Below are 12,034 nucleotides of genomic sequence, written 5' to 3'. Positions count from 1 at the left end.
TTTATGACTAACACTTTGTGCCACCCCAGGTTACCCAAGACGCACTGTTCTGTTTTGGTTGCTGATAACCTGGTCTCAAGTATTTGAGTCCTCATCTCTCCTGGGGAAATACATGCTATAGTTTTCTCTAGCTAGCATCTTCCCAGCCATGGGCCACAACAAGTACATCAAACTTAAATGGCTCTTTACATGATCTTGTCTCACAAAATAGAATTAAATCTAAGATCTTGGTCCTTACCGTCAAGGAACTCAGTAGCCAGTATCTGGATAGCCAAAAGAGCTTAGACTTCCAAGAAAAGGAATGAAAGTTTTGTTTCTCTTACCTGATGGATTCTATAATAGAGGTAAAGCTAACCTGTACAAGAGCCAAGCACTTCTTAAAGTTTAGACCTAGAGAATGAAATTAACTTAGACAAGTACTATGAATTGCTAAAACAGACTATACCACTTTCTCAGTGCAAGGTACACTACTTCAACCTGCTGCCTATGACACAAAGCATTATGCATGACAGGGATGGCTGCTCTGTAGCAGAGGCGGGAGGAAGCAGGCAGCCAAGCAGCATAAAGCAGTTGGGGAGGGACGAGTATCACAGTAGCACTTGGGGAGGGCATAGGGCTTAATTCTATGGCACTTCTGCCAAAAAGATTGGCTCTCTTGGTGCACAGGAAAATTTAAAGTATTAAAATACACTTCCATGGCACTACACTGGACACAAAATTCTCTGAGGAGAGAAGATGAGAAAATGTTAGCTAAATGATTTTGCTGTGCTACAGGAAGGCACTCAAATAATACAGATGAGTGTGGTATTAAAACCTGAATAAAGTGTAATCCAAGGGACCTTATTCACTTACCCTAATGGTGGTAGAAGTCAAAATCCTCCTTTCTCCTGAAGCACTCATTTCAAGAGGCAGATAATTGTTTTTACTGTTTCACTTTGTTTTTCCCTGCCAGATATGAGCACCTTTCCCTGAGCTATCAGGTAACAGGGGTTAGGGGTTAAGATCTGGCTGAATCAAATATTCTCATTTCTTTAACATCCTTTTTTGGAGTTATGGGGGGCTTTTTTTCTTAAGATGTTGACTTTTACATGGTCCGTGCGTGACTGACTTTCAGATGCAGAGGCAGAAACTTTGTTTTTACTTGAGCATGCCGTAAAGCAGCATTGAGAAGTCACAGGTGGTTCAGGTAGTAACAAGTCAGTAGGGTTTATCACTGGTATTGAGCCTGTAGGGTTTATCACTGTTTCAGTGGCTAGGTTCCTAGGTTTACTAAACCCCCATAAGCAGAAGGGAATAACAATGCTGATGGTGAGAACTGCAGGCACAAATACATGTCAAAAAGCCCCTGATCCGTCTCCCCTCTGAGCTTTCTTATTTTTTAAAGAAATTCCAAAAGTCCATGAAGTGACAAACAGGAAAGTAGGGTTGGGGTCATTTACTTGAGATGCCTGCTCAATGTAGGATCATCCCTGACTAACCATCCCAGTCAAGTGTCTGTCTAATCTGCATTTGAAAATCTTCAGGGAAAGGAGATCCCACAATTTTTCTAGGTAGTTTGTTCCATGGTTTGACTACCACATAGAAAGTTCCTCCTAATCTCCAACCTAAATTTCCTGTGCTGCTGTTTGAGGCTATTGCTTCTACTTCTGTCTCCTACAGACATGGGGAAAATCCCATCTCTATTCTTGCTACATAACCTCTATCTCCAGTCTTATCTTCTCCAGACTAAGTAACCCTAGTTCTTTCAGCTGTACCAGATAAGTCTTGCTCCCAAGCCCTTAATCATGTGTGTTGCTCTCTGCTGCACTCCTTTCAATCTGTCCACATCCATTTTGAAGTGTGGGGCCTAAACTGGACACAGGTGATGCTTTACCAGTGCTGAATTGAGTGGAAGAACTAGTTACCTTGATTTACAAGAGACACACCGGCACTGCACCTCCACCTCACCCCACAGTGCCATGAGATCACCAGTCTCCTCCATGGTTCATTTGGGGCCCCAAGTAGAGGGTGTGGGTGTGGGCAAAGGCATGGGCACAGGCCTGGGTGAGGAGGACCAGGCCATCATGGGTCCTGCATCAGCTCTGTGGGCCCCCGTGCAGCTGTCCCTGTCCTGCTAGGCCTGGGCAGCTGCCTGCAGCATCCAGCGCAGGGGCATGGCCTGGGACTGTCAGCTGTGCAACAGAGGCAATGCTCCACAGCATGTGCAGGCACAGGGCAGGCTGCCGGGGGTGAGCTGTGGGTAGCTGACCCTGCTGGCCAGAATCTGCTTGCAGCTGGGCCTGGAGGCTGACAGGCCTGGCTGGAGGCTGCAGCAGCTCACAGTGTCTTGCTGGCCTGGACGGCGCTGTCCAGGCAGCCATGTGGCACTGCAGTGCCGGCAGCAGTGCTGGGGTGCAAGCCAGCTGGCAGAGGTAGGCTGTGACCTTCCCAGAGGGACTTGGTGCCCTGTATGTGTGCCTCAGGGCTTAAAATGCTTGCAGGCTTTTAAAGCCTGAGGCAGGGGCTGCTATAGCCCAGCCCTGGGGCAGGAGAGGCTCCCAGCCCAGAGGCCAGCCCCCTAGTGGCAGGGCACATCCACACACCTACAAGTTCGTTACTGGGCAGCAGTTCATCCTGCAGTATTAAGGATTTTTACTGTGCACTGAGTATGCATATATGTAGACATACACACTTACTGTGCAGTAAACTAGGATACTGTGCACTTAGGTGTCTAGTGTATACATGCCCAGTATGCTGTTGGCTCATATTCAGCTTATGATCCCAGATCCTTCACTGCAGTGCTGCTGCCTAGCCAACCATTCCCCAGTCTATTTGTGCATGCAATCTTCTTTCATAAAACCAGTACTCAGCACTTGTCCACGCTGAATTTCATCAGATTGATTCTAGACCATGTTTCCAGTTTCTCCAGGTCAGTCTGGATCCTAGTCCTACTATCCAGTGTCTGCAATTTGCCCCAACATGGTGTCGCCCCCAAATTTGCTAAGAGTGCATTCCCATTTTCCAAACCATTAATGACTCATTAATTACTTATACATAAAAATATTTATTCATACTAAAATTGAGTGTTTAATATTAGAGTACCAAATTCAGAATATATTAAATCATGAGATGCATCAGTTAAGGCACAAATTCCAGTCTGATGTCTTTAATAAATACACTATACAATACTAGTACTGAATGTACTCTATTTTAATCAGAGGTAATCAGTTATTCTACTCATTTTAAGGGGATAATAAACATACATGTTTTGCTGTAACCATTAGGATTTACTGCATTTTCATTGGCTTGTTTGAATTCAGATTAAATGCAAAAGCATTATTTAAAATGTGAAATATTAAAATTAAAAATTGGAGTATTAATTTGTCTTTTAGGTCCCTGCCAGAGGGCCTGAATATAAAAAGCACTATTGTTAATATACTTTCAGCTACTAATGTTGCATTTGTAGTATTTATTTTCTTGAGGTATGATACAGTTTTTGGTTCCTTATTATAGATTTTTAAAAGCATAAACTACTGGAAATAATTAACTAAAAGACTTTAAGATAACATTTCCAATTTCTCCTGTAGTTTTTTTTGTACATTGCACAATGGCCACAGCAAAACAATTTCACTTAAAATACATGTTACTAAACTAAATTAGAAGCAGAAGCACATGTGTTTTCCTGTATATAGATCCATCTGTACTTAAAACTGCAATACAGAAGAGAAGCAAGCTCTTCCAAGTTCATTGATAACAACACATTGTTGTCCAGTTTTTAGATACCCATTAAGCCATTTTGACAAAGTTGTATAAATCTGCAAGGCTGATGACCAAAACAATTTACAATAGTTGGTGCAGTAGTGTGTATACTTCCCCTAGAAACTTAAAAGTACAATGTCATCGTTATAGAGGTAGTAAACTTCCAGTGAATGCTAACTAGTCTTTTATGATGCTTCTTTCTGCCTGGAAGCCCAGGGAAGTCGATGGCTTCAGGCCTTGTTTTAATAGTCAACAGATTTGGGCAAATTGGAGACAGAAGTAGAGAGTTCCAAAGACTAAGGTTTTTCATAAGAAAATCCTTCCAGTGGGTCTCTCTCCTAAACTAAGGGGGAGTACCTTTGCTGACTGAAAATATAGCAGTATAGAGCAGGGAATAGATGTTTTCTCATCTGGAAAGGTTCCAAGCTTCCCAGAGCTTTTTAGATCTAAGCCAACACCTTAAATTATCAAGAAACACACTGGCAGTTAATGCAGATAGGAGGACTTATAATGTACTCAGGAAACTCTGTTTCACCAGCAAAGGAGCAGCAGTCTACACCAGCTTCAGTTTCCAGGTGGATTTATTGTGTAGCCCTTGCTAGAGTTAATGGCAGTAATTATAAGGCAGCAAAAAAGTACTTGTCATGGTGGCAAAGTCTATGTCCAAAAGATGCTGGCTCATCTTTCTGACAAATCTGGATGGAGAACCTCCAAATCTCAGTCTAGTGGCACCTGAGGATCCTAACCACTATTCTTCAAGTAACAGAAACCAATGTATACTTCCATCATTTTAAGAAACACAGGCATTTTACCAATCTGCCATCCTCATGGTCTGTCCTCTCTAGATACAACCTCTTCCAGCTTCTCCTCACCTGTTCCCCAGTCCATTGGACCTAAAGTGTTTTTGCTGCTGTAGGGTGTGCCTAAATAAACAATTAATCCATCATTTATGTGTATGTTGAGCATGGAACTGAAAGGAATGTAACTATGACAATATCCTAACTACGTGCACCCTGAAGCAGTTAACTATGGTTAGAGCGTATCTGAGAAAAATGGTTTAAAATGTTAAAAATGTATCTGTCCTGACCTGAGCTGAGGAGAGCTGCTCAATCTTCCCCTATGGAAACTACTTCATGGTGGAAGGGAGAAAGCAAGGGAAAGGATAATAAACACCACCTTATGTTAACTGTTTTTACAGTTAACATAAGATGGCAAAGTCATTTTTCTAGAATTCTCTGGTATTCAGCTAGCATGATATCTGGTCTCCAGGGAACCCAAATGCCCTTTCAGATACACTTGATAACCCAAGTTTCAGTTTCCATTTTCTATTAGAATCTGGAAATAATATATATGCCCAAATTAGTTTTTCTGCTAGTTAAAAGTGGCTACAAAGAAGAACTAGCTTCACACACTGAGGAGGGTAAAGAGACAATTTAAAGCTATCCTGACTCTGGATATCCAGTATATTGAACAGGAATTGGATTCACAAATCTGAAATGTGAGAATTTCAAAATCAGATTCTCAAAATGATGCCAGTGTAAATTGAGAATAATGGCACTCACGTCAGAGGAAACAGTGGTGTAAACCAGTTTCATCAGAGGTATTTAGGTCAGATACAGACATTACAGTTTTACTGGTATAAGGGATTGGAAACCAGTCTATACCTGTAACAGAACAGAAGTTCAGCATGCAAAGGTTGGTTTAAAAATAGCAAAATCTGGTTTAAGATTTGGCCTCCCCCCCGGCCCCCCCACAAACAAAGGGCGAATGTGTGCTCTGTTTGCTACTGAACTAACCCACCATTTACAGAAAACAGTGTAAAGACTGTTTCTCCCTCAGGCTTTTTGAATGTCTGTACCTAGCCCTAAAATCTATATGCCCTTTCTAGTGCAGCTTGCTACAGTGAAAGCATGTTTCAGCATTTTCAGTTCTGGGCTGGGAGGAGAAATGCCAATGGAAGTTCTCAAACAAAACATCAAAGCTGAAGCACCACTTCTCCCTTCAACCTTCTTATGCCCTTCAGCTGTGGAGTTCAGATTGTATCCTTCTGTTCAAAGCTCAAATTAGAGCTGCAGTAGACAACAGTCAATTTCTAGACTGAAGAGACCATGTGGAGAAAAAATAGAAGGAACTAAAAAATAACAGAAAGATATCAGAGTAGGAAGTGGTAAAGAAGAGCAATAGGAGGCATATTAAAAACAACAACAACCTTAAATTGCCTGCATCTTGACTAAGCACTCTTGGAGTTGGGTGCACCACTGTTACCTGACCAGAAAGTTCCAACTAGCCAATCTGAATGTGGGATTGGACAATCATCAATTAGAGCCATGTTTTCCCTTTGAAGTGAAAATTTACAGTAGCTTCAGAGGGAGGAGGATTAGGCCCAAAATACTTCTAATTAGCAAAAATAATTTGACCCAGTTACAAATTGCAAAGTAACTGGTCTATAATGTAGTAAATCAACAAGACAGTGCTCACGCTTAATAGCAGTATTTTTGATGTAAAGAAGAATTATTTTTTTTCAAGTGATCTGTAGTATTCAGTCAAGACTTTCCAAGCTTTTGGAGCCATGAATCCATCAGGTGGATTTTCACCTTCCCGAGCAAGCTTTCTCATGCGTGTTCCAGAGATGAAATCAAATTCGTTGTTCCTAGCACAAAACAGACATGCATAAAATCAGTATGAATTTTATCAGCCCCCTGTACATTAAAGCCAAATTGTTCCAAGTTCACTTTATCTTCTATGCCAAAATATTTATTTGAAAATTGCTGGCACTATCTGTACACTAAGCCTGTAGGCATTGAAGGCATAAAACTTTGTTTCTATTTAAAAGCATCAGGAAGTAGCAATGGATCCCTTAAAAAGGATCTCAATTTCCAGTACTACTTTGTATCATCAAATATAGTTTCCTCAAAATTAGGGAGTGTACTTCTGTCATTTTTCCTCTGACAGATAATTTTTTTGCTAACTGTAACGTTAGTTTCAGATGTAATAAATCCTTTGTCTGGGTCCCTCGTGAGCAAATGAATGGGCTTGAGGAATGGGTCAACTGATCTCTAATTTCTATGGTTTCATCTGCCCCTTAGCAGAAATACAAAAAAGTCTTTTTCCTTTCTTTTGGCAAACCGGCAACCATAAGAAGTAATTAAATATATTAACTATGTATAGGTTAGTTTAAGTAATTAATATTGATATGCAAGGTGTTACCTTTCTGGGTCATAGAAAACCATGGCCTTTTTTACTTTATTGTATGCTGCAACTCTGAAGGGAATGATCTCCACAGATGTCAGGCCTGGTGCCATGCTAAGGACCTTTCCTCCTTGTGTCGGCTCATACAGGTCTTTCTTGGTCTCTGGATGAGGCATGCCTGCAGGGTCACGACCCACAATGTAGAAATTGGCTCCAGCAATCATTCGAGCCCTGCAGTGCCACTGAACCTGCAAAAGTTAAACACAAATAGTGCTATTTAAATGCAAACTGATGCATATAGATTTTTTTTTCTAGCTTTAATAAAAAACTAAATCGAAAGTCAGGCACCCTCTGTAGTTGGGCAAACAAGAATGACATGAATGAAATGGAAGACACTCATGAAAAGGCTATTTGTTGTTTCTGATTACTGATTTATTACCATCAACTACCAGTCTTTCCACATCCTCTGCTTAAATTAAATGAAACTTGTGGAAACTAACAGTTCTGCAAAGGATACATCTAATGGAAACTCTGAGAAGGAAACTGATTTTGTTCTATTTTTAGGGCTGTAAAAATAACAGTGCGATAGCTTGTTTTCTGTTTGTCATAACTATGTCACTGAAAAATATCTGAAAATCAAGAGACCCATACTGCAGAAAGCTGAAGAGTGAGCATTTCACCAATGCCTCTAGTTTCTAGTAGTTGAATACATGACACAGTAATGTATGCATGGTTGGCTGGACTGTCTGGGGGCTTTAGTGAATCAGGGAAGCCCAAGGTAATCTCAATCAACTTAACTTAATTTCTGTCTTTACTTGGACTTCCCAAACAAAGTGCCATACTTTTGATTCTGTATAAACCAAAGGAGTTGCCTGTATTTCTGCAGTAGGCCAGCAGCCTACTCGAGCCATCTTTGCACATCATGTCCTGATGTCCTGTGCCTCTGTGCTGTACTCGGTTTAAATTGCCTCTGCCCAGCTAGACCCCTTTCATCTTGTGTTTGTCACAACGTTGCTCACACTACAAATGTTGAAACTGCTCATTAAAAAGTACAACTCCACCTGAGCTCATCTAGTTATGTTATAGTTATGTTATATTCCTCTGTTATAATATTTATATAGGGTTGTATTTAGGTCAGAGTTATTGAATAATCATAATAAGGGAAGTGCAAACTTTTTAAAAGGCTCATAAGAAGGGAAGATACTAAATGCCCATAATGCAACCAAGTAACTCCCAGGTGGGCACTGAAGAAGCAGATGAAGCCATGAGGAAACTGAGGAATATTCTGAGCAGAAAATTATTGGGAAAAACTGAACAATTAAAGGCCCATCTCCAGGAGCCTCCACAGGGGTAGAAATTAATCAAGAATCAAAATCTGAGTCTCCAATGGGGCTCCTCCCTCATGTGCACAGGCCACTGAACACTTACTATCAATAGGGACCACCTAGCAGATAGTTTTAACTGCAGCAGCTTTGAATGAAGCATCAGGCCCAAAAGAAGTGGCAAGGGAAGGTAAAAGGAAGACAGCCTCTGCCATTTCCCTCTGCTGATGGTGCCTGAAAGTATCATAGTGACTAGGAAGCAATAAAAGACAAAAGCCAAGCAGCCTCAGACAAAAGCCAAGGTGGCACTGCAGGCTGAGGAATTTACACTAAGTGAGCAGAGAAAGCTTGAGGAAGAGTTCAAGAAGTTCAGATGGCCCAGGATTGGAGGAAAGAAAACTCTGAGTAAACTTAGAAAGATGTCAGACCCAGAATGACAAACCTTGGTAAGTCCTGTGAGATTTTGCCTTTTTAAATTTGAACCTGACTAATGTGAGGACACAACAGTTATATCCCCTGTTGAAGGGAATATGGAACAGGCTATAGAGCCCTCATTCTTTGATGCAATTTTCTTTGGAATAAGTCCCAATTAAGCTGTGTGGTTGGGCACTAGTTGGTAGTTCAGGCCCAAGCCAAGATAGCCCTGACCTTTCCTCTGAGATCTTTTTGCAGTTTTTTGCCCAGAAGAGCTGGGATTAGGATTAGCGATTTTGGCATGCAGTATGATGACAAAAACTGCAGTTAACCCCTCCAAGCCACCATGCAGAAGTGGAGGTCGGCGCTGTACCACATCTCCAGAAGCAACAGAGCCCCTTGCAGTGCAGAAGAACCCACAATCTTGAGCAGCTTCCCAGTGCAGTAAATCCAAGGAGCAGCTCATAGGACTTTCCAGTATGGGCCCCCCTCTCCAGCCCATTGCTGAAGGGCAGGTATAGGGGTGAAGGCCCCTAGAACTACCCTTTGGGGAGCCCCAAGTTTCAGACTGCCTGGGCATGGGTGAAGCCTCCCCAAGAGGGTGCCACCTATAGACTTCGCCTTGCAGTTAATAGTGTTTTAAAATTATATTTAGCGTTTTCTTTTGGGCTTTTTTTGCCTTTATTGTCTGTAATTTTTTTTTGTGTGTTTACACTGCTTGCGAGGAGGGGATTTTGTTTATGCATGACACCCCAGCAAATTAGTGTTCCCAGATTTCTGGGTGAGGGCTCAAGCCACTGGTATAATTTATGGAATACCCTGAAATAGAAACCTGGCCCTCCTTCCCGCCGACTGATGCCCAGCAGAAGGGTTACAGTTGTATTTTTAATTCCACAGAATGCAGCTAGTGTTTATATTATGAACGTGGGAAAAATGTAAGTAACTGAATAAAAAACAGTGACTTTCTGAAATACAGCTTGAGAAAATGGCTCTTTTGGGCTCTGTTTCTTGGTCACCTATATTTTTTTCAGTTACCTGTACCTGTTATATTCAGGACCAAGACTACAAAGTGCAAAATCACTATAGGAATAAAGCGCTGCCTTGCACATTCTCAACTAAACTGCTAGCTAAATTCTGATTCTCTCACATAGTTATCATTAGTGTCAGGTTTTATGCTTGACATCTGGGTATCAAATTTTGTTTTTAATCTATCAACTAGAAAATCTTGTAATGCAAGCAGAACTGATAGAGAAGCTATTGATGGAACGTGGATAGGAGTCTCACAATGGTGGGACAGTGTCTACAGTGTCTCTTCTATAATTAGAACCACACTTTATGGATTTGGGATTGGTTGTTACTCGGGAAATGCATTACCTCTGTTGGACCAGCATATAGCATGGGTGAAGGGAAGATTGCAACCACAGTTCCCTTTGGATCTAAGACATTTTCCTCAAGCACTGCTGCATGCTGCTTCATTCGCCACTCTAGTGGCACATCATCATCTTTGGTCCACCCTCCAAGAGGATGCAGGAGAAGCACAGGATGTTTGTAGCCTCTTTCTAGCAGATGGCGTTTGGTATCCTGCATGAGCAAAGCATGTCCATTGTGAACAGGGTTGCGCAGCTGAAATGCAAATATTGCATCTAAAAAGGAAAGATTCAGAAGTGTCATAAATCTGTTGAGGTGCAACTTCAAAGAAAACAAGCAATAATTAGATGTGGACATTGCATTGTTATAAGGATGAAAGTCTGTCATAAGACATCTTATAAATTGTTTGCAAAACCTATTCCACCTATTAGGTGCCAAAATGCAATCTTATTCCATTCTGTTCAAATCCATGAAACAGCTGCCAATGAAAAAGTTGAGTGGGTTCTCCTCTTTGCTACATTTTGTGACCTGGTCACAAAGCTAAAGTAATGGTGTGTTACAAAAGTAGGTGTGTTTAATGGCTTCTCAGGGGCTTGATCAGGATGGAACAGGATCATGTTTGATGTCTAATATATCTAGTATGTGACCTTTTCTCTTCACATGGAATAGACCTTAAATTATTTATATCAGTTTATAACATAATACACTCAAATATTTTCCTTTTCTCTAGTAACTGCTCTTTGAAATCTGCTTTATTTGCATATATTTCCTCTGAATATGATCTTGGCTCTATTTTCCCCTTCTGGCCAAAATTATTTTTCAGGTGTCAAGTGTACATATTTCCAATCCATGCCAAATATCACAATTGCAGTTCTAAAGTTTCTAAGTTCAACAAGATGTATAGGGAGGCTAGAAAATCTAACTAAATGAACACTGTTTAAAAAAAAAACCAAGCTGAGAGAGCATTGGAGATGGTGGGGAAGGCATGGAACATGTCCCTGGTATGGACATGTTTTGCTGAATCTTTCCAGGCATCAGCAAAATAAGATCTCATTATAAGAGCACTGTATCTGCCCAGAAGGTTCTCTTTAGTGAGTGCCAAATGTTTTGATTTCTCAATCTTTTTGTATGGAAATTTTAAAGACACAAGAACAAGGCCTTCAATTCTGTTTCCAATCTCCCATCTCATAGGTGCAGGTGGGCACTTTACCTATTGTCCAATTCCAACTGTATGTGACCTAGACAGTTCATGATTAATTCAGATAGGACAGAGATCATATACGTAGGTTTCAGGAAGCAGTTGGAGAAGGAAGACTATATTAATTACTTTTTTGCCCTTTGTTCCTCAGATTTGTAAAGTAAGCTTGTTTTGACTAACAGCTACTGATAAAGTAACATCTAGATAATGCTACTGGGAAGAGAAATGCACTATATCACAATTTGTATTCTGAAAGCTATGTCAAAGTGAGGATATTACAGTAGGGAGATAAAACATAATTAGGTTTTTACCCAGCTGAGATTAGGCAGGGTGCTTAACATAACAAATATAGCAGCTCACCAGCATTCATTTCTTTAAACTTCTGTTTCAGCTCCAAAGGTGTCAGGCGGTATTGATCCAGTCCATCATTCCACTTTATTCTCTCTAGCACAAGAAGATCTCCACCAACCAACCAATCCCCACTTTCCATCACCATCTATAAGTTACACACACACACACACATTGGTCATATGACAGCCATTAAGTGCGCAAATAACTTCACTCATTTAATCTTTAATTCCCCTACAACTCCATAATCCAACTAAAAATGACTTAACAGTGAGGGTATACACACATACACATTCAAAGAAGCACTTCCAAAATGACCCTCAAAAGGTGAGGTGCATCTTTGAAGCACTTTTTTTGAAATATTCATAGAGTGGACTCTTCTGTGCCCTCCACTGTCCTCAGGAGCCTGCAGGGACTGTATGTGGAGAGGAATGCTGCAAATTCAGCTCTCCAGTGG

General features: G+C 41.0%; 1 protein-coding gene across 1 annotated transcript in view; it reads right to left on the bottom strand.

The window, feature by feature from the left end:
- Positions 1 to 3,023: 3,023 nt before the first annotated feature.
- The window catches only part of PAPSS2 (3'-phosphoadenosine 5'-phosphosulfate synthase 2), a 48,655-nt gene continuing 39,644 nt past the window's right edge, over positions 3,024 to 12,034 (bottom strand). Inside the window, exons 9-12 of the mRNA XM_090056529.1 lie at positions 11,590 to 11,725; positions 10,038 to 10,306; positions 6,946 to 7,175; positions 3,024 to 6,388 (exon numbers count right to left, since the gene is read on the bottom strand). Of these exons, the coding sequence (XP_089912655.1) occupies positions 6,250 to 6,388; positions 6,946 to 7,175; positions 10,038 to 10,306; positions 11,590 to 11,725 (774 nt within the window). The 3' untranslated portion in view covers positions 3,024 to 6,249. The remainder of the gene's footprint in view (positions 6,389 to 6,945; positions 7,176 to 10,037; positions 10,307 to 11,589; positions 11,726 to 12,034) is intronic.

This window comes from Crocodylus siamensis, chromosome 7, assembly GCF_052110815.1.
Source record: "Crocodylus siamensis isolate JL-2025a chromosome 7, ASM5211081v1, whole genome shotgun sequence".
NCBI lineage: Eukaryota > Metazoa > Chordata > Crocodylia > Crocodylidae > Crocodylus > Crocodylus siamensis.
The sequence above is the reverse complement of the archived record's forward strand: the minus strand, read 5'-3'. Positions and strand labels throughout refer to the sequence as shown.